At 55.8% G+C, this 26,100-nt stretch overlaps 10 protein-coding genes across 10 annotated transcripts; 6 read left to right on the forward strand and 4 right to left on the reverse strand.

Moving 5' to 3' along the window:
* Positions 1-708: 708 nt before the first annotated feature.
* Positions 709-5,108, forward strand: C8A04DRAFT_33691 (nuclear protein Es2-domain-containing protein; the record flags this gene model as incomplete). The annotated part of the gene is made up of 5 exons (XM_062782561.1): positions 709-2,134; positions 2,272-2,276; positions 2,757-3,217; positions 3,539-3,573; positions 3,712-5,108. 5 exons carry the CDS (start codon positions 709-711, stop codon positions 5,106-5,108), a joined length of 3,324 nt encoding a protein of 1,107 aa, XP_062641579.1.
* Positions 5,109-5,278: 170 nt separating this feature from the next.
* C8A04DRAFT_24008 (uncharacterized protein) lies at positions 5,279-6,401 on the reverse strand (the record flags this gene model as incomplete). The annotated part of the gene is made up of 2 exons (XM_062778923.1): positions 5,279-6,130; positions 6,192-6,401. The coding sequence occupies 2 exons, from the start codon at positions 6,399-6,401 to the stop codon at positions 5,279-5,281; spliced, it is 1,062 nt and encodes a 353-aa protein (XP_062641580.1).
* Positions 6,402-6,990: 589 nt separating this feature from the next.
* Positions 6,991-9,849, reverse strand: C8A04DRAFT_24009 (adaptin N terminal region-domain-containing protein; the record flags this gene model as incomplete). Its single annotated transcript, XM_062778924.1, has 5 exons — positions 6,991-7,077; positions 7,171-9,289; positions 9,369-9,557; positions 9,635-9,758; positions 9,840-9,849. The coding sequence occupies 5 exons, from the start codon at positions 9,847-9,849 to the stop codon at positions 6,991-6,993; spliced, it is 2,529 nt and encodes an 842-aa protein (XP_062641581.1).
* Positions 9,850-10,939: 1,090 nt separating this feature from the next.
* On the reverse strand, positions 10,940-11,853 carry C8A04DRAFT_24010 (calmodulin; the record flags this gene model as incomplete). Its single annotated transcript, XM_062778925.1, has 7 exons — positions 10,940-10,974; positions 11,031-11,172; positions 11,226-11,296; positions 11,356-11,481; positions 11,606-11,621; positions 11,683-11,739; positions 11,851-11,853. 7 exons carry the CDS (start codon positions 11,851-11,853, stop codon positions 10,940-10,942), a joined length of 450 nt encoding a protein of 149 aa, XP_062641582.1.
* Positions 11,854-12,422: 569 nt separating this feature from the next.
* On the forward strand, positions 12,423-13,603 carry C8A04DRAFT_33693 (t-SNARE; the record flags this gene model as incomplete). The annotated part of the gene is made up of 3 exons (XM_062782562.1): positions 12,423-12,445; positions 12,505-13,064; positions 13,116-13,603. The coding sequence occupies 3 exons, from the start codon at positions 12,423-12,425 to the stop codon at positions 13,601-13,603; spliced, it is 1,071 nt and encodes a 356-aa protein (XP_062641583.1).
* Positions 13,604-14,174: 571 nt separating this feature from the next.
* C8A04DRAFT_24012 (uncharacterized protein) lies at positions 14,175-14,843 on the forward strand (the record flags this gene model as incomplete). Its single annotated transcript, XM_062778926.1, has 4 exons — positions 14,175-14,179; positions 14,365-14,449; positions 14,656-14,716; positions 14,785-14,843. 4 exons carry the CDS (start codon positions 14,175-14,177, stop codon positions 14,841-14,843), a joined length of 210 nt encoding a protein of 69 aa, XP_062641584.1.
* A 422-nt stretch (positions 14,844-15,265) lies between these two features.
* C8A04DRAFT_24013 (clathrin light chain) lies at positions 15,266-16,113 on the reverse strand (the record flags this gene model as incomplete). Its single annotated transcript, XM_062778927.1, has 3 exons — positions 15,266-15,715; positions 15,786-16,009; positions 16,071-16,113. The coding sequence occupies 3 exons, from the start codon at positions 16,111-16,113 to the stop codon at positions 15,266-15,268; spliced, it is 717 nt and encodes a 238-aa protein (XP_062641585.1).
* Positions 16,114-16,843: 730 nt separating this feature from the next.
* Positions 16,844-18,278, forward strand: C8A04DRAFT_24014 (RNA polymerase II-binding domain-containing protein; the record flags this gene model as incomplete). Its single annotated transcript, XM_062778928.1, has 4 exons — positions 16,844-16,941; positions 17,005-17,096; positions 17,150-17,350; positions 17,464-18,278. 4 exons carry the CDS (start codon positions 16,844-16,846, stop codon positions 18,276-18,278), a joined length of 1,206 nt encoding a protein of 401 aa, XP_062641586.1.
* Positions 18,279-19,030: 752 nt separating this feature from the next.
* C8A04DRAFT_8646 (ATP-dependent permease MDL1, mitochondrial) lies at positions 19,031-21,502 on the forward strand (the record flags this gene model as incomplete). Its single annotated transcript, XM_062785191.1, has 1 exon — positions 19,031-21,502. One exon carries the CDS (start codon positions 19,031-19,033, stop codon positions 21,500-21,502), a length of 2,472 nt encoding a protein of 823 aa, XP_062641587.1.
* Positions 21,503-23,990: 2,488 nt separating this feature from the next.
* C8A04DRAFT_8690 (Aspartate/glutamate/uridylate kinase) lies at positions 23,991-25,904 on the forward strand (the record flags this gene model as incomplete). The annotated part of the gene is made up of 5 exons (XM_062785207.1): positions 23,991-24,156; positions 24,191-24,299; positions 24,432-24,756; positions 24,821-25,745; positions 25,807-25,904. The coding sequence occupies 5 exons, from the start codon at positions 23,991-23,993 to the stop codon at positions 25,902-25,904; spliced, it is 1,623 nt and encodes a 540-aa protein (XP_062641588.1).
* Between the last annotated feature and the right edge of the window lie 196 nt (positions 25,905-26,100).

Genomic DNA, 26,100 nt, shown 5'->3' on the forward strand with positions numbered 1-26,100 from the left:
CCCCCCATGGTGCAGGGGTAGTCGGGCTTGTGGGGGTTGTTGGTGAGCCTTGTGACTCTTGATTTCACTTCAAAGCTCAAGGGCATAATCAACGTCCTCTCCTGAGGGGGAAACCCTCTCGGCGCTTGACACGGCAAACAAGAACAACGTTGGTTGAGGGATGGCAAAGTGTCTCGGGTACAGGCCGTAAAAGACGTAAACAAAACGGAAGATGCATATGCCCCTACACACACAGTACACTTATCGCAAGAATACCACAGTGCAGATGTCGAACAATGCAATGCGTGAAAGTGAAGGCGGACGGCGGAGCTCAGCTCCCTGCGCGGGGAGAAGCGGGTTGAAAAGTGGGCCTCCGTACAGCTGAGAGTTGCAAAGCCCGGATGGGTATCCTGGCTTTTCGCTGCTAAACCATTACCAGCGCTCAGAGCGGTACTTCAGAAAGCTCCGGTGATGGCCATCCGAAGAAGACATGCACGACATGAAATGATACCATGAGAGGGGAAGATTGTTGAAGAGGATGCGCAAGAAACCCACACGTGGGAGCCCGTTGAACCCCCCACCTTCTAGAGTGGATCCAGACAGATACCGCTAATCAGTGGCGTACCGTTGTGGAGCCGGACGTTACGTCTTGGCTGTAATCTTACCCTTTCACGACTTCGTTTCCAGGCAACTCAACTTTCCCATCAACATCAAACCCAAAACGACAACATGGATCCCACATCCGCCCACTCGACGGCGCTGGTCCGGAAACGGACCGACCTGGAACTTATGCCTCCGCCGCCACCATCAAAGCGCATCAAACGGCCAAAACACGTGCTCGACGAAGATACCTACACCGAAGCGCTCTCCCAGATCATCGCCCGCGACTTCTTCCCCGGCCTGCTCGAGAGCGAAACCCAGCAAGAATACCTCGATGCGCTCGAGTCCAAAGACGCAGAATGGATTGATAGCGCGAGCCGGCGCCTCCGGCAGGTGATGACCCCGGGCCGCCGACGGACGCTAGCCACACCACTCCGCCAGGCCGGCGGCAGCAGCGCGTCAGCAGGCGGTCGCACGCCGCTCAACTTTGTCGGCGACACGCCCGCCACGGTGATTTCCACCACCAGCACGACGGCACCGTCACAAAACCCGAACCCCGCGATCGACACCAGCGTTTCCCTCGCCGCGTTCCAATCCAAATACACCTCCGAAGACAACGAGTCCTTCTACAAGCTCCTCGACCGACAGAACCGAAAACGCGTCGAAAAATACGCCTGGCTCTGGACCGGCAACAAACTACCGTCTAAACAACAAATCAAACAAAAAGAAGTCGAAGCCAAACTGCTCGCCCAGCGCGGCTCCGGCGCCCTACACGACGACGGCTTCACGCGAGACCGCCTCGCAATCCTCGACAAAAACGCCGCCGGCCGCCCCGCCGCGCCAGACCACTGGAACCGCGCGAAGCCGAATAACGAGCTGATGTTTATCCCGGATGGCGTGGACGACCTGGTGGAGACGGTGGCCGAGCGGGCGCAGGCGGAGAGCCGGGCCGGGCAGAAGCGGATTGTCTACGAGAACACGCGGGTTCCTTCTTCACAGACTGCGCGGGAAACAACAACCGCCGCCGGTGGTAGGGAGGACAGGTCGAGGGCGGGGTCACCGACGTTGTCTGAGGTGCGCAACGCAATTGCCGGTAACAGGCGGGCGTGCGATACTGAGACGAGTATTATGGGTGGTGGGGGTGGAGAAACACCGCGAGTGAACGGGTACGCGTTTGTAGACGATGAAGAGCCGGAGCCGGAACCAGAACGGGGGAAGAAAGACAAAGAGCCGGCGCTGATTGATCTCGGTCCAGGCGACGCCACGCCGAATCCGTTTCAGTTCCAAGAACAGCGGAAGCGCGAGGCATTGCACCACCGCATGGTGGACAAGATCTCTCAGTCGAAGCGGACTTCGGCGAGGCTGGGATTCACGGGGAATGTGGAGCGCGGTCCTGTGCCGAAGTTCCCCAGCAGCCCGAGGGTGTCGGGCGGGTCGTTGACGCCTGCGGCGCAGAGGTTATGGGGCAGAATTGGGGGGTCTGAGGGAGGGAAAGGGGCTGCTTCGCCGTTTGGTGATTCTGTGAAGTTTACGCCCAAGGCTACGCCGAGGAAGGGTTCGCGGTTGAGAAATGCTGCTAAGTAGGATTGTACACCACACGGGGAATTACGCAGGTGGATGGAAAGGGATGCTTCTTATTTGATACCCAAGTTTGATTGACACGGATAGATGGTGAAAAGAGAGCGAAACTAGAAATGGTTCAGTATATGAATTCACCGTATTCAACAGACGCTCTCTTATTGGAACTTTTAGTGTACTGTGATGCATGGGATGACCAGAGACACTCACCTGCAGGCCCCACTGAGATCAGCCCTGTGTCGACCCGCCAGCCCGGGTCACTCCCGGCGCTAGCAGGGGCCCAGACATCCATTTGACAGGGGACGAGCTGCTCAAAATTTTGCGGTTTTCACCGCAACAGCGCGCCGAGCCACGGGCAGCTTGCGGCATCCCCGGCCCACCCGGCTTCATCCGGATTTCATCTCACCCGAATTGCGGACTCGGAGACTGTGATGGATCTCATTTGGTACGAGTAACACATCCGGCGTACATCAACCCTTGTCGTTTTTCTTATCTTCTTTTCTCTCTTTTCCTCGGCGTTCAAATAAAGAGGGAGTAACTAAAGGGGGAAGGGGGAAAAAAGGAGAGGAAGAAGCGGGAGGGAAAAAAAAAAAAACAAGAAACACATCGCGATGCGTCTCGGGGACCTCCTCGTCGACCTGGCCGCCGTCGCGAGCGCGTCGCGTGCCGTGGCCGGGAAACATGTGGCGCTCCGGGCGAGGCAGGCAGAGCGATATCGCCAGGGGTCGAGTGTTTTGAGGGGACAGCCACCATCACCACCACCTCCAAAGGCACCATCAGAACCATCGGGAGCACCACCATCACACCCCCAGGAATCGGGACCCCAGCCAACACAAACATCGCCAGATAGGACCACGGGGAGTAGTACCCAGGATGTGTCGGACTCGGGGATACAAGTCCACGACGCGCCTGTCGCAACACCCGTTGGGCCAACGAGTGAGGTGACCCCTAGCAAAGCAACACCAACAACAACAGAGAACCAAGCTTGGGATGGCCCAAGGAGTGACACCCTCCCAGAGAACAGGAGCAACAACACAGTCTCAACGGAGAAACTAGCCCCGTTCAAACCGGCACCATGGGCGAAAGGAGGAATTGCTCTATTAAAACAAGGATTTGTACCGCCCCGACGACCGCCACAATTATCGAAAAAGCTGGGCGGGGGGCTACCGGGGATTGATTTAAGTCAGTTCCAGGGGCAGGGAGAGGATGAGATAGGGTCGGGATCAAAGTCGGGATCGGGATCGGAGATCTTGGACGCGGTGAAGGAGATGGAGGAGGGGGGGAAGAAGACGGAAGAGGTGCTTGGAAAAGTAAGGGGGGACGGGGAGAAGGGGGGTGATGCAGTACAATCGCAATTAGGGGCCTCGACAATACTGGACAGTGTCACGACGGAGAAGGCAGTGGACGAGACTCAGAGTAACCCTTCGATAGAACCCACAGAGGCTGTCATGGAAGACCCAGGAGATATTCCAAAGGCCCAGACCACCTCAGCCCCAGATACTACAGCAGAGACACCACTCTCCAACGAAGACGCCAGCATCGTCGCCAATCTAGCCACGCCTAACCCCCTCGCATCAACAACCGCCCACGTTCACCAGCTCCGCGAGTCCGCCGTCCCATCCACGCGCATCGGCCGACTCTGGAACTACGGCGGTCTCGCCGCAGGCATGTTCGCCGGCGCCATCGGCGAGGGTCTCAGCCGGGTAGTCGGCGGCGGCAGCGGCACGGGCTCGGTGATGCTTAGCGCCGGCAACATGGAGCGGCTGGTGGCCAAGCTCTCGCGCATGCGCGGCGCGGCGCTCAAAATGGGCCAGATGATGAGCTTCCAGGACGCCAAGATGCTGCCGGCGCCGATCCAGGAGGTGCTGCAGCGCGTGCAGGACCGCGCCGACTACATGCCAGGCTGGCAGCGTGACCGCGTGCTGGCGGCCAACCTGGGCACCGACTGGCGCGAGCTGTTTGACGAGTTTGATGACAAGCCCATCGCTGCGGCCTCGATCGGACAGGTCCATCGCGCGACGCTCAAGGCGGACGGCCAGCGTGTTGCTGTCAAGATCCAGTTCCCTGGCGTGGCTGACTCGATCAACTCGGACCTTGACAACCTCGCCGTGCTCCTGGCGGCTACTAAGCTGCTGCCCAAGGGGCTGTACCTCAACAAGACCATTGACAACGCGCGCACCGAGCTCGCCTGGGAGTGCGACTACACGCGCGAGGCTGAGTGCGCCGAGCGCTACCGCCAGCTTTTAGCTTCGTCGGAGACAAACGAGGAAAACGACGTCTTCTCAGTCCCCCGAATCTACCCCGAAGCCAGCGGCAAGCACGTCCTAACAATGGAGTTCATGGCCGGCACAGCCGTGACCCGCATCGCCTCCTTCACCCAAGCCCAGCGCGACTGGATCGGCACGCACATCCTGCGCCTCTGCCTGCGCGAGATCACCGAATTCCACTTCATGCAGACCGACCCCAACTGGACCAACTTCCTCTACAACCCGACCACATCCCGCCTCGAGCTGCTCGACTTTGGCGCCTCCCGCGAATACCCGGCGGACTTCATCGATCCCTATGTGCGCCTGCTCGCGGCCGCTTCCCGCGCCGACCGCGACCGCGTCAAGACACTCAGCCAACAGCTCGGCTACCTGACCGGCCACGAGAGCCGCGCCATGCTGGACGCCCACATCACCAGTGTCATCACGATCGCCGAGCCGTTTCTGAGGACAGCAGCGTCTGACGAGGTGTACGATTTCCGCGACCAGACCATCACCGAGCGCGTCAAGGCCCAAATCCCTGTCATGATCCACGAGCGTCTGGCCCCGCCGCCTGAGGAGACGTACAGTCTGCACCGGAAACTGAGCGGTGCCTTTTTGCTGTGTGCTCGGCTTGGGAGCAGGGTGAGGTGTCGGGCGTTGTTTGAGGATGCGTTGACTAGGAATGGGTTTGCGGATGAGTTGTAGGAGGGGAGATGATAAGGAAAATACAACAAGAAATGGGTGTATGAGATCGAGTAATCTCTTGTAAATCGATGTATGGCATTACACACACCATAGAATAGCATTACGTATATCCTGGGGTTTTAAACACCGTTTGCACTTACAGCCCGACCACCAAACCACTCATTCCAACACTACCTATCCTCCGCCCCCCTCCTCACCATCGGCAACATCTTCTTCTCCCGCCCAGCCACCTTCTTCCTCCTCCTCTCAATCGCCTTATCCACCTGGCCCTTCTTCAACCCCTGGAACTGCTCCACCAGCACCCTCTTCTTCTGCTCCGCCCGCTTCAGATAAAACGGCGTCTTGCCCTGCTTCACCAACTCCTTCTCCTGCTTCCGATGCGCCTCCAACACCGCCTGCTCCCGGTCCTTGCGCGCCTGCGCCCGCTGCCGGCTCTCCATCACCATCAGCTCCTTCTCCAGCCGGGCGCGCTGCCGTGGGTCCTTGGTCTTTTTGATTGTCATTCGCAGCTCTTGCATTTCCGAAGCGCGGTAGTCGTCTAGAAAGGCGTACGCTTTGCGCGCTTTGATCTCCTCGATCTTGTCGCCGCCGCTACCTGCTGCGGCTCCTGCGCCTGCTGCTGCTCTTGGACCCCCCAGCGGCATGAACCGTGGGTCGCGCGCTGCAGCTCGTTTGGTCTCGGCGGTGCTCGTCGTCAAGAAGTCCCGTTTGCGGGAGACGGGCTTTTTGCTGGTCAGCTCCACGGGCGCGTGCTTGTTGGAGCGTTTCTCGGGGCGTTTTGTGGACGTCAGGTTCGTTGGGTGGCCGTACCCGTCGTCCTTTTTGTCGTCCTCTTCCTCCTCCTCCGACTCGTCGCCGCTGTTATCATGACCGCGCCGCTTTTTTGATGATGGGCCCATTGTGGATTGGGCTTTGGCTAGGGCCCCGAAGGAGATTTGCGAGGCATCGATGTGTGGTGCCTCATCGTCTTGCCCGTCAGAGTCCTCTTCTCCATCTAAATCAGATCCCACCTCCGAATCATCCTAAATACGTCTTCATTTAGCAAATACCCTCTTACCTCTTCCGAAAAAAATCTCAACTCACCCCATCACCCTCGCTCCCCGCATCCTCCTCACTCGGCCCATCATCCCCATCATCCGACCCAAATGACCCGGCAGCCTCTTCTTCGCTCACATCATCATCATCATCACTTTCCATGTCCGACTCCGGCTCTGGCTCAAACCGTGGCCGGACCCGCCGCTGCAGCAGACCAGCCGCTGGCATCTTTCGCTTGACCGACGACGACGATGGCATTTGTGAGATGGGAAGACTGGAAGGCTGTAAAACCGGAATGTTGTCCTTAAGGAGTGTGGGGTTTGTAAAAAACTGGATTGCCGATCTTAGTGCGATTAATTGATCGCAGGGTTGGGTGTAATTCCTGTCGACCGCGGTGAATTGATGATGCGCAAGGTTGAAGATTCAAGGTTATCAAAATGGATGTTGCAGGGAACATGATGAAAAGTCTTGCAGTAACAGAATAACTCTCAATGCAGGTTGGAAATTGTTAGTGCATATGCCCCACTTCTCTCATGCCTAAGGGTTGGGGCATAGATATGAATGACAAGTCAAGACGGCAGCAAAAATTCAAGCAGACACAAAATCAGCTTTATTTTCAACACCGGATAATGCCCTCATGAATCAACCCGTTTCGCAATTTTTGATCTTAGGGCCGCCATGTTCCAACGTGTCACTGGCACAAAAAGCCCATGCAACACTCACACCAAGACCGAGTCCGATGCCTGGATAGTTTCTGGCTTTTGTATCACCACCGAGCTACACAAAACCCATCCCCTCCATTGACCCCATCAGACCATTCATCACCGCCCTAGAGAATTTATATTAATCACGACGGCTCCGTCCAGTTGACCACATCCATCACCTGTCCAGCCGTCGGGTGCGAATACCCTATCCTGAGACGTAATCGCAGAGGCTATATCACACACAAAAGTTAGCAAGCCCTTCGTTATGCGCAAAACAGTTACGCCCGCGGTAAATAGAAATGTTAAATCAGCGGAAAACTCACCCCTTTGCACCCAGCAACCCTCATCAACTGCGTGGCCTCAGCCCCTTGCCCAATATCGGTTGACGAAATGCTCAACAACTGCAGCTTCTGCGTCTTGGGCACGGCCGCCTGGAGTCCGACGTTAGACAGCCCGCCCGCGGGCGACGAGTTACGGAATCGGGCCGTGGCTTGGATCGTGCCTTCGGCGTTTCTTTGCGTTTGGATCGTGATGTTCAGGCCATTGGTGTCGTAGACGGGATGGCCCGCGGGCGCGGGAGCGGCAGCGGCAGCGGGGGCTGCTTGGGGAGGAGGCGAGGCTGCTGTGGAAAAGAGATCGGCGCTTGACGGTGGGTGCGAGGCGGGTGCGCTCTGGGCCGGTGATGGTGTAGAAACGGGTCCCTGGGAAAACAGGTCCATGATGGATGCTACGTTGGATTGGCCGGGAGGCGGTGCGCCGGCCGCGGGACCGGGTGAGGTGGAGCTGCCGCCGAGGATATCGGCCAGCAAATCGGCGTTCCCTGCCCCATTTGTCGGTGCTGGCGCTGGCCCGCTACTGTCGCCCATGAGGTCGAAGAGAAGGTCCTCCTCCTTTGGCTTGACCGCTTTGGACTTGCGGTTTGCTGCCTTGGTAGTCTTCTTAGCCGCCTCACCCAACACACGCGACTCTTCCTTGATCTGAGGCGGCGGCATCTTCTCTAGTACGCCCCGGCGGATCTGGTCGTGCGAGAACAGGTTACCAAACTCGACGGCACGTTGCTGAACTTCCACGTCCAAGCTTGTCTGCTGGTTTTGGAGGATGCGACGTATCCTCTCGACCTGGGCAGCATCCGATAACCTCGTTGTAAGTTTCACCAGTGCTGTGATGAGGTACTCGGTCGTGACTTGGCTGGCGTAGTTACTGTTCAGGATCGTCGAAAATAGGTCAACAACCTCGTGCTCCTTTACCTCCGTGACCAGTTCCTCCTCTTCATATTGACCGCCCCGAAGAAGGGCCTCGCCATACTCGCCGATGCACCAGGCGCCTGCTTGTGTCAGACTCTCCTGAGTGATATCCTTCTTGAGGTTTGCGTAGAGCTTTTGCACAGCATATGTTTGAAGTTCGGTGGTGGTAGCGATGAGACGGACGAAGGATGAGAGAATCGGCTCCTTGACGTAATTACCGGCTAACGTGACGACGCGCAGCATGGTGTCAAAGTGCCACCGCTTGTTCGGGGCATACCGATCCGCAGCAATGCCAATCTGGCTGGTCATGGTCGGCTTGAATTCGTTATCGGCCACCTCGAGGAAGGCAAGCAGCTCCCGGATGAGCACCCGCACATTACTCTCGTTGATGAGGGTAAAGCTAAGGTCCAGGGCTCGACGCCTGATGCTAATATCCGGGTCCCTCAGACACTCCAAAATCGTATTTCGGTGTCTTTGTACGGCATTGGTGTCGATAGCCACGACCTTGACCAGGGTGTTCAAGGCAACGTAGCGGATGTTGTTATCCTTGTTGGTCAGAAACTTGCCAAGGATATTGACACCAAGAACGCGCAGGCCCGAGTCCGCCTCAATATCCAGGATGGTCCGCACGGCCTCGTAGAGAATCGAGTTGCCAACGTTCTTGGACGAGTCGGTATTGGTCGCAACCTGGGCCAGGATATCATTGATCTGTTCCGTGACTTGGGCGTCGCCAAGCGCTAGAACCCGGAGCAGCCGTAGAAGTTTGACCTGTACAAATGGATCTGTGATGCCGGTGACGTCGTGCTCCGGGGCATAACCAGACGACGCCAGCCCCTTTAATGTCCTTACGAGGACGGGGACGAATTGCTTGAATTTCTCAATAATGCCGTCTTCCCCACCTTCGAGCTCTTCGGCCTCGCACAGGCTGGTGACTAGGGTGAGCCCGCACAGCAGTACGCCATGGTTCCTGTCCGACAGCAATTGTGACGCCTTATCGATGAAATGCTCCTGCAGGTCTGGGACCTTCCTGCATATCCGCATGGCACATAAAGCAGCCTTCCGTCGAATGTAAGGGTTCGCGGTGGACACGAGGTTCTCGATCTCGGGGAACAGATCTCTCGACATTTCGATGGAAGCGATGTTGCCGAGGGTGCAAAGGGCGAGGCCGACGACGTATTGGTTCGAGTGTGATAAATCACTAAGCGCGCCCAGATTAGCAAAGCCCTCCCCACACAAGCATAGGCATTGCTTCATCATATGTGGATGTATTTCCGCACTTTTTGAGTGAGTTGGTCACGAGAGTCAGGACCTCTTGGTTTTCGTCAAGAAGCAAGCTCGTGGCAAGATGTCCTAGCCGCTTATCGGCGAAGCGGGGAGAAGCAAGCAACTTGAGGCACTCGATCTGACCGAAATGTGTCCGCTCACCGAGCGTAAAGAGATAGAGGAGTTTTGCAACATTGTTCCGCCTGCCCCAATATGTTGTGATCAGCACCTGCAATCATATATCCCGGGTAAAGGAGGAGCTTCGTGGGTTGTTGAGTACCTGACGCTGTGGTCTGCGCTCTCCTCCCGGAAACTGGCGCGAATCGATGCGCTTTCCTTTTGGATAACAGCTCGCTCATCGGCTATGGTCTTCGCGGCACGCACGTTGCGGATGAACTGCTTGACTGTGGGGTAGCGGGGAGGTTAGCTGTCTGTCTTGTTCAAAGGGACATTCCGCCTTGTAAGGCAAAGGCGGCGAGACTCACGGGAGCTCATGGTGAATGCGTCGGGCCCTCTATGGGGCGTAGAGGCTGGGTATTCCCAAGGTTGTGGGTGATTGTCGACGAAGCTGTGCTGGGTGAACAAATCAAACCGGTAATCTCAACCTGCACCATGGACCCTGAGACTACGGCTGCGATGTGGCGCGGTGGTTGCTCCTGAATGGCGGCCGAGACCGCCTGCTTGGCTCCAGGACTTGGCTGGCTGGTACGCCAAAGTAGCACTGCTTGGGTCCTGAGGCAACAAGATCTGTGTGATCTCGAATAACCCTAACCCTCGAAGGATCGCCCGTCCCAAACCAGAGCAACCACGCACCTATTTTTCCTCTGCGCTATCCCCTCTTTCCGATTCTTACTACGGGCCGAATTGTGCCATTGCTTGCTCCTTTGATCATGCCTTGCGAGCCCACTGAGTTTAATCCAATTTTGAAAAAGATGAACAATTCATATCAGGACCCAGCATAACAAACCTAAATCTCGGAAGTCGAGTCGACTCTTCTCAGGAATCTTAACATTCTCGATATGTCCACCGGTGGCCATCTTCTTAAAGAGGAAAGGCTTCGTGAAAAAGGTCCAATCGAGTCAATTCTCCAATCTCCTCTTTCACGACCTTTGGGGGAGCCGCCGCCTGGATAGCGCACGTTCTAGCCCATTCCCCTCCGCTACTCGACATACCCGTGCTGGGGCTTGAAAGCGTCGAGGTGACATGAAGGGGGCTGTGTGCATGCGTCAACCACAAGCAGCCAAGCGGCGGTCAACCCTATAGGGCTGCATAAGGGTCACCATCACCTCGGCGCAGGTGGATTTATTTAATCAACATCATAGTGGAGGTTTTGGTTGCACTGAAATCCGGTTTGTGTCAAATCTGCCGAGATTCCCTCTGGCAACCCATTCACCGAGTATGCACTCTACATGTTTGGCCTTAGGAAAGGGGGGAAATCATGCGCTTCGATATCAAATCCAGCAAATGGCTGCTCGGGCTACCTAAGACCCAATCCAGAACAAAGCAGGAGACAAATCCGAAAGAGAGAGTGCAATAACCGTCGTCGGGTGATGAGCACTGTTTTGTTGGTTTATGGGTAAAGAAATTACTTCTGCATCATGAGCTGCACAAACTCGTTGTCTAAATAGAATTCGTCAGTTGCTGGCCTTGAATTCATCTGACCGGGGCAAACTTACAATCAATACGTCCATCACCATCCTGATCGGCCTCGCGGATCATCTCATCGACCTCGTCGTCAGTGAGCTTCTCGCCAATCGAGGTCATGACGTGACGCAGCTCAGCAGCTGAGATGAAGCCATTGTTGTCACGGTCGAAAACCTGCAACCCGACTGGTTAGAACAGCCTCGAGTCCTCAGATATTTGTGGCATACCTTGAACGCCTCGCGAATCTCTTCCTCAGAGTCGGTATCCTTCATCTTTCTCGCCATCATAGTAAGAAACTCTAGTTTGTGTCAGCGTCCCATTGCGGCCCCGCATCTTTGTGACAAAATGTGCGCGTACCTGGAAAGTCGATGGTACCGTTGTTGTCGGCGTCAACTTCGTTGATCATGTCCTGCAGTTCTGACTCGGAAGGGTTCTGGCCGAGCGAACGCATGACGGTGCCGAGCTCCTTGGTCGTGATTTGACCTGAATACCGTTAGCCTCTTTATATATTGCGCATGAACAGCATTGTATGCCGGCGCCGAGAGCGAGGCGAGCCTTGCGGCGGGTCGGGCGGGGTCGGAGGTAGGAAGGGGGCCGGAACACTAACCATCACCGTCTTTGTCCTGTTATTTTTAGGTTAGTTGGGCGGGTTCATACAATCAAGCTGGGGGTGACCAAACATACAAAGAGGGAGAAAGCCTCCTTAAACTCAGAGACCTGCTCTTCAGTGAGGGAATCCGCCTGTTACCAAAAACAACGTCAGCTCGCCATGTCTGGATGGGACGCAGCCTGATCGAGTCCCCTTCGACGCGGGGCAACCCCGATAATGGATAAAGCTTCGAGTGAACCGACCATGTTGGCAGTGTGATACTTGTGTTCTGGTAAAGAGAGTATTCGATTGCGGACCTGCTGCGAATCTTGGCAGAAGGTCAAAGGTATCTGTTGGGCAGCGGTGTTGCTGAACTGGGTTGTAGTGTTTAAATGACGGAGAAGCAACCTGGAGATTTCAAGGAGATGCGGGGCACACTCCTCAAGGCTGTTGCAGGGGACCTCACGGTCAGCTTGCGCAGCGCGCAGATCCCAGAGTGCCAAGCCAAGGCACTCAATTGTCCCGACCCACACTTGAAACTCGCACCCACGCTACGGCTGTCCACAGCTGCCAGACCGTTTCCGTCGTGGTCTCGGTCGACCTCCAGCAATTGGCGAACCTGTCTGCTTCGTCATCGCCTTTCATCAGCTCCCCCAAAACTAGGTGTCAGCGTACCTCTGAGCTGCAAACTGCCGCCGGCACGTAGCTGTAACGATTTACGATGTAATGCCGCTTCCGCCAGGCCCTTGCCAACACACACTAGACGGCCCAGCTCCCTTCCCTTCAGCTTGGTGGACGGACTGAGGGGGGCCTGAACCCTCTTCCAGCGTCCGCCATGTGGCGAGACCGCACGAATCTGTACGAGCTCCTGTCCTGGCGCGCTTTCTCCAGGTGCACTTCTAACACCTTCAACGCAGCTATATCTCGTATCGACAGTCCTACGCCCATCACCCAACCCAGCGCAACCGGTATGGGCCATCAAGCGTGGCCGACCGCTTCGGCGGCAATGCCGCGAGCGCCGGTGGTTTGTATGCGGCCGACGACGACCGACGGGGCCTCCTATCCTCGGGCGCATACGACGTGGACGATGGTGACGCGGTAATCGAGATGGACTTGCTCCCACCACGCTGGGCCGATGTTTCGGACGAAGTTACAGAGCTGCTGGCAGAGATCGCGAGCAAAAGCCAGAAGTTAGAACGACTGCATCAGAAGCACGTCTTACCCGGGTTCAACGACGAAGAGACTAAAAAGGCGGAGGAAGGGGAGATCGAACGGTTGACTCAAGACATCACGCGCGGGTTTCACCAATGCCGGCAATGCATACAACGGATTGAGCAGATGGTACGGGAAGGGAAGGCGAGCGGCCAGATGAGTCGTGCAGACGAAACGATGGCAAAAAACATTCAGGTCAACCTCGCCACGAGAATCCAGGAGGCTAGTGCCGGGTTCCGGAAGAAGCAGAGCGCATATTTGAAAAGTATGCCAACCCAGAGCGTCTCTAGCTTCACAGGATACTGACGTTGCCTAGAACTCAAGGGTATGGCAGGCCTTGCCAGTCCACTCGAACGCTCCTCGACCCCCCTACCGCCGGATGGCAACTACAGCGACCCATCGATGTTCGAGTCTGACGCGGACAAGACATATTCACAATCAACCCTACAAGCGCCTGCCCACCAAAAACTGCTCGGTTCAAACGATTCCGTCATTGCCCAACGCGAAAAGGAAATCGAGGAAATTGCGCGCGGTGTCATTGAACTTGCAGATCTTTTTCGCGACCTCCAGACGATGGTCATTGACCAGGGGACCATGCTGGACCGGATCGATTACAATGTGGAGTCCATGGCAGCTGATGTGAAGGAAGCCGATAAAGAATTGAAAACGGCAGAGACCTATCAGAAGAAGACAACCAAACGGAAGATTATCTTTCTGCTGTTGCTAATCATCGCCGGCATGATTATATTGCTCATCATCAAGCCGAAGAAACAACACCAGGTGGTGGAGGAGGACGAGCACTGATGCGAAGGAAACTTCAAAGTAGGGGTCAATGCCATAATCTCCTTCTCGGCGGCTCGCGTTACCTCGGCGCGGTAATTAGGTCTGGGACGTATGTATGAAATATGGTGTAATAGAGAGGGTTGGGGTCTTGAAAGGTCTTGTACGGGCGGGCGGAATGACATTTGCACTTGTTTTAAGGTTTCTTTCAATGTACGATATCCTCATCCTCATACCGGTCGAGATTTAAGTCTATGGTTGGTACAGGGTTTTTGAAACCTCATACAATTTTCAATGCGTAGCTCGCGCGCTGTAAATTTTAATTCTATTTTTCTCTTGTCCCGTGGTCCCGAGGATTGCTCCCGTGGTTTAGTTGATCGACCTTCAGGGTTAAAACTGCGGTTTTTTGGGCCGAGGATTCAGGGTTAGGAGTAACCCTGAGCATTGACCACTCTCGCCCAGAGCTCGACAAGCAACCCCATCATCGAAACACCGCGGTAATAGAGCTTGCAACAGAAGCACTCCGTCACCACCCTCGTCTTCCCCGCGACCAGCAAAAGCTTCCCCCGATCGCGAACAGCTTCATTAAATCAAAATGGGGTAGGTAACGATACCCGAGCAATCACCATCCGCCCGCTCCCACCACCCACCCTCAATTGGCGACCCCTCAGTCACACCCGCAGGTTCAATTGGTAGCAGAGGAGGGGACATGGCATTTGCAGTGCACATCTGCGTCTCTGCTATCGCCAAGGGAAAGTCAGGCTGGAGCGCTAACCTTTGAATAGTCTCGTCAACCGCCCGAACAAGGTGCCCCAGTTCCAGCGCCAATACCAGGCGGCCTACCGGGCGCACACACGCCTTTGGATGATCGTGAGTCGCTCCCTCGCTTATCGGAAACCGACGGCAGAATAGGGCTAGGAGGGCTTGAGAGTGGCCGTTGTTGGAGCCGACGCAGGGCAGAGTTGGGGGAAGGGTGCGAAAGGCATCTACAGACGATGGGACCGGGGGAGGGAACCATGGAGGCAATATAGTTGGCTGGTACAGTTGTTGGCTGACAAGACCACGCATGACAACAGAACCCCCGCAGCAAATACCTGTGGTATCCGTATCAGCTCATCTTGTGGGGGGGCTTCGCTGGTAAGATTTTGATCTCTGCTATTTGATTCCGAAGAGTGATGAACTAATACATGTACGATGCGATACAGCTTCCATGTACGGCATGGGCCGCAAAATCTACGGAAAGAACACTTGGTTCAGCGACTAAGTCCGAAGTATTACGCGGTGATTGGGGAGGACACGGGTTACCTTGTATATCCAGGCGCGCAGAGAGAATTAGAAATGGGGGCTAGAGGCTAGGGGCTAGTCGGCGGTACTGCCGTTCGGCAAATATTGAAACCGCGTCATAAGTGCCTTCTTTTTTTATGCGCACTGCTGCAAGTGCCAAGTAACTCGTGGCAAGTATTGCATGCAAATCGTGATCGTCCCTCCCTCTCTTGCGCCTGTACCGTCGAACAAATAGCCGAGCTCCCGCCTGCAGCCCAACAGGCCACCTTCTAAAAGTACATTTCAGCTTCTTTTGGTGATTTGCCCAAGTCATTATCAGTGGCAGGAACAGTTCAGACAGAGAGCGTATCGCCCCTCATCCTTCTCCCTACGTCCCCACCTATCATTACGCAGCGCGTTTGTCTAATATCCCACGGCGCCAGGCGCCTTCTCATCCTTCCGTAGGCTCACCAGTAGCTCACGGAAACGCTCCTTGCCCGAACCTGCCGAGCCGCCCTTGGTACCCTTGCCACTAACATCTACCAGTTTAGAAATGCGTTCCCAGCTTGTACCGCCAGAGGTGGTGTCTTCGCGACTGGCCAGGAACTGTTCGGCCTCCTTCCGGGTCTGGGCAACGGTCTTCTCCTTTTTGTTGTTGTAGTTCTCATAAAAGTCGTCGATGTTCTGTTGAGCTTCCTTGACTGTCTCCTCACGCTGTTGGGCGAACTGCTCGGCGCGCTTCGCGATCTGGGCGTCCCGCTTCTCACGCCAATCCTTGATGACCTGGGGCTCTTCCTCCTCTTCGGTGTACGGTTGGTAGCCGGAGTTGTAGCTGACCGAGGGGCCGGTGATGGTACCGCCAGGCGCAACCCCCTGTAGTTCGTAATCGTCAGTATCATTACGCTGTCGCTGCCCAAGTATAATTCGAATGGCATTGGCATACCTCATTAGTGCTGGTGATATCCGGGAACTGGCTCTCGAACGCAGCATTGTTACCGGGCGAGGCGACGCCTTCGCCCCCTCCTAGCAGGTCGTCGTCACCCTCGTCGAAACCGGCATCCTCGACAGTCGCAAATTGATGCGCGTCATCGCCAAGAACTGCCTTCTCACGTTCTAGAAAGTTGCTCGTGGATGCCGCGTTATCTGTGTCCTTGACGTCGGTCTGAGCTGTGTGCGGGTCGGAGAGGTCAGAAGCCGACCACTAAACCGCAAAGCCGCGTGGACTTACCACCAGAGTCGAAGTCCTCCAGCGAGGGAAATCGGTCAGCCATTTTGACGACCGGGATCTGGAACGACGATAGCCACGAAGAAACTGCTGGAGCACAAAAATGCAGAGGTAGGTGAGGTATGTGCGGATGTCGATGTGTGCAAATTCAGGAATTCAGGAAGGTGCTTTTGGTTGCGCCAGGTCGCTGGGCTGGCTCGCTGGGTGCCTCTAGCCCCCTGGACGACTAGGGTGTCCAGAGCAGGGGTCACAATATCTCAGTAGCGGGTTTACGTCCGCGTATATTGAACTAACCGTAACAATTGGAGCTAAAACGTTGCCCACTGGCAACAAGCTCGAAATCCAATGTTCCTGTTCCCATTCCAACCCTTCCGTTTTCCACCATTTCCAAACAAACCCTACCAGACATCGCTCCATTGCGTCTTCCCCATTCTGGTTTCCAAACTGCATATGCAATCTAGAAGCAAGAAGGCTCTGTGAATACCATTGTGCTGGCTTGGTTTGGATGGGGCCTCCTTGCGGACATTGAGATTGCAAAACAGAAGTCGACTGAGCTGTCGCTCGTCCCTGTCAACACATCGCGCCTAGGATCGTAGTTGAATGACCTCCTAATTGGGGGGCCGCAACACTGAACGGTCGGTCTCGGCCACACCAACACTGCGAATATCTGTTTTAAACCAACCGCGACCAACCCACCATTCGTTGTCCGTGGGTAATTTTGCCTCGGGCCTATTCTACCCTAGTTTTCCGTTTTCGGTTGCGGTCTGTCGTTTGCAATGGCCTACACGGATGATGCGGTGCTTTCCAAGCTGTCGGCGCTGAACGAGAGCCATGAAAGCATTGCCACCACAGCGCAATGGATTATGTTTCATCGGTATGAGTTCCTGCGATGCAGGTCCCCAAAGGCGTTTACCTGCAACTAACCACAATAATGTAGACGACATGCATCCCAAACGGTCCACCTCTGGCTGACCAAGCTGAAGGACCTTCCAAGCTCCAAAAGGCTGAACATGATTTATCTTGCCAATGGTCTGTCTCTACTATCATAAAATAGGTTTCAACAGAACTAACTTCCTCAACAGAAGTCACTCAGCAGTCTAAAGCTCGCCACAAGGAAGATTTTCTGCAGGCCTTTTCCCCCTTCATCGCGGATGCCACCTCCGTTGCATACAAGGGTGCTTCGGTTGATGTCCAAGGAAAATTGCGGAGGGTCGTGGATGTGTGGAGGGAGCGGAACATCTTCGGAAAAGAAGTCTTGGAAGATTTAAATAACAGACTGGCAGGTGAGTGGCTCCCTTTTTTTTGTTTCCTCCTTTGTTGTCTTGTCTTCCCTTGCCCCCCTTGCAAGCCACTTTTGCAACATACCCTCATAGTCCTGGTCCTGACAGCCTCTTAGAAATCGATAAATCACGTCCAACCGCCAATGTGGCCGGGTTTGGGGGGCATGCATTTACCTCCACAGGGCCCTCTATCCCCTCAGAGCTAGCTACTTTGGTGGCGCCTCAACAAGCCATCTCCAAAGCCACTCAATCCACCAAGAGCTCATTGAACAGTGCCAACACTGACTACGATAAACTGATCGATTCGACAACCACCGATACCCCACTTCCTGTCCAAGCTGCGCGGCTTAGCGGGCTATTGAAGACGTTGGCCAATGCTGAAGGAGCGGTCACGCAATGCATCCGGGCAAGGAAGGATCTTCTCAAAGAACTTGAGAAGATCGTCACCACAACTCGCGAGGCACTTGATGCCGACGAGAAGCAGATGATGACGCTGAGCGGACGGCGGACGGAAGTTGAGCAGAAGAGACAGGCCGTGGAGACAGCCATCATTGGCGGTCTATCAACAACTGAAGAGATCTCACCCCAGGGTCACAACTCTGCAAGTCCCGTCCCCGAACCCGACCGCCCGCAGGTCGAGGCTCTCACACCCCCTCACGTCCAGGATCACGGTGACGACTTTTATGGATCCTCGTCTACCGGTCCTGTGGCACAGAATGGCCAAGGAGTTCCAATCCACAATGCACCCACGACCGCCTCAGCCCCGGATCTCGAGATGCTCTCCAACCTGGCCTCGCACTACCAAGCTGTGCCATTGAACGGGAACAAAAAGCGCAAGATCGACTCATCTGGGGAGATCCCTGATTTGGGAGCAGATGACGGCATCGACGCCGACGTCCAGGAAATGCTAAGGAAGGATAGTCAAGGGTAGAGCTGCCATGGACAAGTGCAACTTATCATTAATCCAGCCATCTCTAAGGAGCTGCAAGCATGTTGGGCTTTTAACCTGGTTGGTATTTCAGTACCTATCCGCAATGTTTTGGCGTAATGTACAGGCTTTAACTGTAGGGGTATGGGCGTTGACGTGAATATCAATTCATTATTGAACAGTGGAATGCAGGTTGTGAGGTTGTTGCCCCATCATCGAATCACATGTGGGATTAGCCTTCCCCTTTCTTCTCTGCCCGGTTCTCTCCTATGGTGGAGGTTACTGGAAAGTGAGCAGGGGTACCGGCCGCCTTGGCCGCCAAGCCGAGCGGGACAGACCCCACGACCGGCCTCTCACAGCTGTCCACCCCTCAAGCGACAGCCCGCAGCTAACTCACCTGGGGTCGCCACAGCCCACAGCTGCTTGCGGCTCGGCGCTGTGCGCATGACGGAATCCCGATTCGCCCAGAAAAATGCTGAACACAGGGGACCCGCCAAGTTTGAAGCACCGGCGGAACCTCATGGATCATCGTCCCGGTGATTTTTCTTTTTTTGCGCCCAGGCTCCTTCTCCCTTTCCTGCGACGTACACCGGGACCGAATTGACGAGGAATGAGGTCTCTGGGCAATTTTCACTGACCCCCGCGACCGCAACATGACAACCCTCCATCCATCCCGCATCCCGAAATAACGCGCAGAAGAACTACGGCCGGGCCTCTGGGACAACGACAAGACGCAGCCCACCAACTAAATCGCCATGGTTTCGGGAGCGGCGGCTGTGGCATTGCGCCGCGCCGCGCTGCTCCCCCAACGCGCCCTCGGCGTAGGAGCAAACGCCGGCTTCGGCTTCGCGGGAATGCCGGTTGCTGCGCCGGCGCCCGCTTTCTCGTTTTTCCCTATCCTCCCCGTCAGCGGCCCGAGCCGACAGACGACCCGACCGTTCTCTTCCGATCTCGGTGTCCGAAAGGGCCCCTCGATACCCCCAGCACCCTCGCCGACTGTCCTCTCTAATACCGCTGCGCGGCTCCCTCTTGGATCTCGACAATGCCTGGCCCAACCCCGCTGGGCGTCCCCAGCCAACAGCATTCGCCAACTCTCGATGACACGCCCGGCCCTCCAGCAAAAGGTTGTGCCAAAACAGGACACGGCCAGCATTGGCAAGAAGGATTCAGAGTCCCAGGACTCACAAGAGAAAGATGTCGACCAGCATCTCAAGGCCCACGGTTTCCAGAGAAGTGCAAAGGCAGCCAAAGCCGCTCAGATCAACATGAGCGCGCGGCTCTCTAAAGAAGGCGTTGGTGCGCGGGGCAAACCCGGCACGTCCGAGATCTGGCGGCTTGTTAAGATTGCGCGACCGGAGCTTCGTTGGCTGGGTGCAGCCTTCTTTCTCCTGCTCATCTCGTCCGCCGTCACAATGTCGATTCCCTTCTCCGTCGGCCGGATTATGGATCTCTCCACCCAGGGCTCGTTTGACGAGGTGGAGATCTTTGGTCTCAGCCTTCGACAGTTCTTCTTCGGCCTGGCTGCGGTATTGACCATTGGCGCCACGGCTAACTTTGGACGGATTATTCTGCTGCGCATCGTTGGCGAGCGCGTCGTGGCCCGGCTGCGTACCCAGCTTTACCGTCGAACATACGTCCAAGACGCTGAGTTTTTCGACGCCAATAGGGTCGGTGATTTGATCTCGCGGCTGAGCTCCGATACCGTTATTGTCGGCAAGAGCATCACCCAGAACATGTCGGACGGCCTGCGATCCCTCGTCAGCGGCGGAGCTGGGTTCGTCATGATGGCCTGGATGAGCCCGAAGTTGACTTCCCTCATCTTGGTCATGGTCCCTCCCATGGCGGTCGGCGCTTTCCTATATGGCCGCAGTATCCGAACGCTTAGCAGGCAGATCCAGAAAAACGTGGGATCCATGGTCAAGATTGCGGAGGAACGCCTGGGCAACGTCAAGACCAGCCAGGCTTTTGCTGGCGAGGTTCAGGAAATACACCGCTACAACAAGCAGGTCAGGAAGATCTTTGCGCTCTGTAAGAGAGACGCGTTCCTCTCTGGAACATTCTTTGCAACCACGAGCTGGGGCGGAAATATGACCATCGTGGCTATGTTGATCGTTGGAGGAAACCTGGTCCGCAGCGGAGCCCTGTCTCTCGGCGACCTCACATCGTTCATGATGTACACCGTCTTTGCAGGATCCAGTCTCTTTGGGCTCAGCGGTTTCTACTCCGAGTTGATGAAGGGAGTCGGCGCCGCAAGCCGTCTGTTTGAGCTCCAGGACCGCCGGCCCACAATCCACCAGACCGTTGGCGTCAAGGTCACATCCGCTCAGGGCCCGATCAAGTTTTCCAACGTCACGTTCGCCTACCCTACCAGACCGGCCGTCAACATTTTCAACGGCTTGGATTTCGAGATCCCTTCAGGCGCAAATGTCTGCATTGTGGGACCTTCGGGTGGCGGCAAGTCAACTGTGGCGTCTCTTCTGCTACGTTTCTACAACCCGACTGTCGGGTCCATCACTATCAACGGGGTCGATATTTCCAAGATGAATGTCAAGTCTCTCCGTCGTCGCATCGGAATGGTCGCGCAGGAGCCCGTCCTCTTCTCTGGTAGCATTGCCGAGAACATTTCGTACGGTAAGCCGACAGCCACGCGTGGCGAGATCATCGCGGCCGCCCAGAAGGCCAACTGCGGCTTCATCAGCGACTTCCCCGACGGCCTCGAGACCCAGGTGGGCGCGCGTGGTGCGCAGCTCTCAGGCGGCCAAAAGCAGCGCATCGCCATCGCCCGCGCGCTGCTCAAAGACCCGGATATCCTCCTGCTAGACGAGGCGACCTCCGCTCTCGACGCCGAGTCCGAGACGCTCGTCAACTCGGCCCTGGCCGCGCTGCTCGCTGGCCGCAGCACCACAATCTCGATCGCCCATCGCCTGTCGACTATCAAGCGCTCTGACCAGATCATCGTGCTCTCCAGCGAAGGCACCGTTGCCGAGGTCGGCAGCTACACCGCGTTGAGCGCTGACAAGAACAGTGCTTTCAGCAAGCTGATGGAGTGGCAGATGAGCGGGGGTGATGTTCCCGCTGAGCAAAGACCGTCGAGTGCTGTCCCTAGGATCACAGAGGTGGAGGAGATTGAGGCCCGGTTGGAGGAAGAGGAGGACCATGAAGAGGATCACGAGGAGGATCATGAAGAGACGCATGACGAAGAGGTGAAAGAGAAAAAGGACCGTTAAATAAGTGGTTTGGAATCAATAGCCACGGCGTTTTGCTGGGCATAAGTGGCGGGGGGAGGATGGCGTTCGTCTTAGCGACATGGAAACGGCCCGGCGACGATTTTTTTGGGGCCACGCCCTTTTTTGGTTCCCGTCAGATACACGCCCCCCCATCTCGTTCCCTAGCCTTTCGGACATGACGGATGGACTTGCATTACGGGCGTACGGCGGGGAAGGCGGGTTTGCGTTTATTTTGTCGAATGTGCTGCACACAAGCTACAACTTACCCATCGAAGGGTGAAAGAAATCTCCACTCGAATAAGACAGGAGAAAGGGTCGAGGCGAAAGGCGGTGGGGCAACAATAAGGCCTCTAGGAATTATACGCCAGCGCCGATGCTTTGTGTAACCAAAGAAGCTGGGTGTTAGTTACCGAGTCTTCATGCCTAGTGTAAAATACCAAACGGAATTCCGAACAATGACTTCGAATACGCGCTTACTGCCGGTGCTGTCATCAACAAGCGTCTCCCCCCAACGTCAGACTCGAGTGGTCATAACAGGGTAGTTCTCGCATCAAATAAATCCGTCTCTCGCTTCCTCACCTTCCCCTCTGGGTTTGTAAACGCGGGATCTTCACACGCTCATATGTTACTCCCAAAAGGGCCAGCATGCATTAGGTCACACGACCCCCCACCGAGAGCCAGCCTTTCGAACTTCTACGTGGGGAGGAATGTCTCAGACGACGGGTTGAAGGTTACCTAATATAAGGCACGCTCCAAAGACCGCGGGGGTTCGAAAGTCATACTATCCTCATGTCGGCAGATGCTCACACGACCTCGGTCGCTTTGTTTGGAAAGACCGGTCCGCAACCCTCGTCCCAACCACGCCCACCCTCGGCAGCGACGACTCCTCCCGCGTGGCCGATGTCTCGGTTCCCATGGGAGCACGGGAAGCCCGGCGGATCCCCACTCTCGGGCCGGGTGGCTTGGGCCCAGATGCCTTTTCTTCTTTGCTAGTCGTCCCGCGCCGGGCATGAGCACACGCGAGGATATCCCGCATTTGTCTTGGGGTGCGTGGGAGCCGCCCGGGATGTGGGCTGGGGACCTGGGATGCTCGGTGAAGCAGTGGACTGGGTTTTTTGGGGGGCCACTTGGGCGGTGGGAGGGTGGTCGGGGAAATCGGAATCGTCTTGGCACTTTTGCCGATGGGAAGCGAATTTTCCTGTCCTTTGGAATTTACCGGGAAAGGTGGTCAATTTCGTTCCGGGGAAGAGGATGATCCAGATATATAAAGCGCGGCGTCTGCGGCTCGGGTTCGGCCGACTAATGCCCGCTCGGAAAGGGTGTTGCGGTGGACAATGGGACGGCTTGGTTGTCGCTTGTCGGATGCGCGGGTGTTGATGCGGGTGGATGCCCGGGTGCTCCGATCCCTGCCTGCCATCTGGATCAACTCCAGATCTGCTAGGGCTGCACGGGCCAGGAGACGTGCTGCCCAGTGGCTCAAGTGGCTTGAGTGGGTTGAGTCACCGCTGGGAGCGCTGCTGCTGATGCTGTGACCGCGATGGACGCTTGGAAGGAGCCGCCCCGGAGAACCGAAGCGAATATCCACAAATTCCAGACGCACTCTCTGTGAATGGAACAGGCGAACCGGTCAAATTCAAGAAAATCTGCTCGTGCACATGTGTGTCTCTCAATTAAGTAAAATTTGCGGCGTCCTGCGAGCTGACAATATCCAAACGTAGCATTTTGATGTTGTCGATGCTGCACGACCCTGAACATGTCTTCCAGTTTGCAGGTTTCAGCTGCACTCCACCGTTGGCGCCCCCTCGGCCCCCCAGTACCTCTGAAGGCCCACTGCCGACACCACCGCATGGCCCACCTCGTCCGCGTCCAGACAGGGGTTCCATCGAAGAACAAGTTGTGGAAAACCTTGCCTCCGAATTAGGCGTTTGGGCATTGGTGACTCGAAAACGAGCCGCCGGGCTCGGGTGGATGAAATGAAGGCTTTTGACGCCTGTCACGCACTCTCCAACCGTTCTCCAAGCCGTCGCCTCTCCCCCCACACTGCTTGAACACACCTCTTTTAGCCACGCATCACCCCCATCCCTGACCTCAGTGGCTTGGTCTTCGAGAACCGTCACCCACTCACTCATTCCGCGAATTCACTCTCTTTTTGCAACACATCCCGCAGGCGCTTTATTCGACCTTTCCCCAAAGAGGATATCCCCATCTTTTTCTGACCGAGCTTTGCTCGAGCCTTTCACCAGGCCCCTTGACACTCGAGAACCGGAGCAATCTTGAAGCGTCTGAGTTGTCGTTAAAAGGTGGCCTTCCCCCTCGCGCTCCCGGGTTGTTGTCAAGCCTCGAATATCGAGACAACAAAACAATTCAACATTTTTTGTGAAAGCCATTGGGAGCCATCATTCCTCACCCACCGTATTGACTATATCAAACCAACCTTCACCAACGTCGCTACCTTTCCAACCCCGTCACACCCGCTCATCAAGCTTCGATGAGCCCTCCACTGTCCCTCAGTAACAAACCGGAGATGGCCCGGCCACTGTTGAAAAACCAGAGCGATCGCGGCTGGGTGGTACAAAAATTCGGGGGTACCAGTGTCGGCAAGTTTCCGGACAGAATTGCCGAGGATATTGTCCGGTATGAGCCTTCGTCATCCCGTCAAATTTTCTCACCTCGGGGCAGTTGAGAGAGCGCACGAGAAGCTAACTCAGCCGTTCAGGAGTTATGTCGAGAATCATCGGGTGGTGGTTGTGTGCTCAGCACGGAGTACCGGCAAAAAGGTGACCGGCACGACGAGCAGGTGAGCCCCGTCTTACCCTCTCTCCTCCACCACGCGAGCTACCCCACGTACCAAGACGTCGGACCATGACATTGGCGCCTCCTATTAGTCAACCAACCAGTGGGATGACTGACAACGTGCTCTTCCATGCAGGCTACTGGAGGTGTACAAGAACCTCCGCGCCATTGGTGCCGCCGCCAGTGACCACAATGTCCAAGAGGAGTTATTGGGGAACGCCAAGCACATTGTGCAAGAGATTTGTTCCGACCATGTGGCTGCCGTCGATAGCTTCATTCGGGATCCCCAGCTCGGCGCACTGGTGAAAGCCGATACAGAAAATGAGTGCCAGCACCTCATTGATTACCTCCAAGCTGCCCGGAGCTTCGATCTCGAAATCAACTCCCGCGCCAAGGATCGAGTCATAAGCTTCGGCGAGAAGCTGAGCTGCAGATTTATGACATGCCTTCTCAAAGACAGGGTAGGCCTCAAAACCGTGCACTTTTAGATCTCCCATCGTGTATGCTGACTTGCATGTGAAAAAGGGGGTCGATGCCGAGCACATTGATTTGGCCAGCGTCCTCAGCTGTGACAGCCCAGGCAGGCTTGATTCCACATTTTACAAGCGCATCTCAACTGCCATCTGCAAGAAAATCATGGCCTGTGGAGATAGGGTTCCCGTTGTGACTGGCTTCTTTGGCAATGTCCCCGGCGGCCTCATGGATGGCGATATTGGCCGCGGGTACACGGATCTGTGCGCATCACTAGTCGCCGTCGGCCTCAAGGCCGAAGAGCTTCAGATCTGGAAGGAAGTGGACGGCATCTTCACCGCCGACCCCACGAAGGTCCCGACCGCGAGACTCATCCCATACATCACCCCGGCCGAGGCATCAGAGTTGACGTTCTACGGCTCCGAGGTTATCCACCACTTGACTATGGACCAGGTCATCAAGGCGGTACCACCCATCCCGATCCGCATCAAGAACGTCAAGAACCCCCGGGGCGAAGGCACCATTGTGAGGCCAGACCCCTTGTTGGCATCCGACCAGCGCATTCAAAGATCCCGGCAGCCCTCGGACCCATCACTTCGGAAGAAGCCAAAGCGGCCGACCGCTGTCACGGTCAAGGACAAGATCTCCATCATCAACATCCATTCCAACAAGCGGTCGATTGCGCACATGTTCCTGGCGCGGGTTTTCTCCATCCTCAATCAGCATTGCATCTCTGTGGACCTGATTTCTACCAGCGAGGTGCACGTTTCGATCGCCGTCCACACGGCGAGCTCCGAGTTTGGCAACTTTGACCACGCAGTGGAGCAACTCCGGGCCGATTGCGGCGAGGTCAGCGTGTTGCACGACATGTCCATTCTCAGCCTGGTAGGCGCCGAGATGAAGAACATGGTGGGTATCGCGGGGAGGATGTTTTCGACACTGGGTGAACACCGGGTCAATCTGGAGATGATTTCGCAGGGTAAGGATTGAACCTCTCAAGTATATGCTGCTCAGTTACCTGATGCTAACTCCTCCCTCAGGCGCGAGTGAAATCAACATATCTTGTGTCATTGATGCCCGTGATGCAGAGAGGGCTATGAACATCCTGCACACGAGCCTCTTTACCTTCCTTGAATAGGGGCTATTGATTTAAAGGCGCTGTCAAGCATGTTGCACAATTTTTTATTTTTTTTGATATTGGAACAGAGCGGGCTGGAAAAGAAGTGGTCGCGATCTCGTGTCAAGTCTCAAATTTGACGTGGAATGAGACGTGGACTGGCGAGTAGAGTCATGGTTTGCTATATATCCTTTGAATTGTACATAGAATCTATCAT

This window comes from Dichotomopilus funicola (genome assembly GCF_033296635.1).
Source record: "Dichotomopilus funicola strain CBS 141.50 unplaced genomic scaffold C8A04scaffold_1, whole genome shotgun sequence".
Lineage (NCBI taxonomy): Eukaryota > Fungi > Ascomycota > Sordariomycetes > Sordariales > Chaetomiaceae > Dichotomopilus > Dichotomopilus funicola.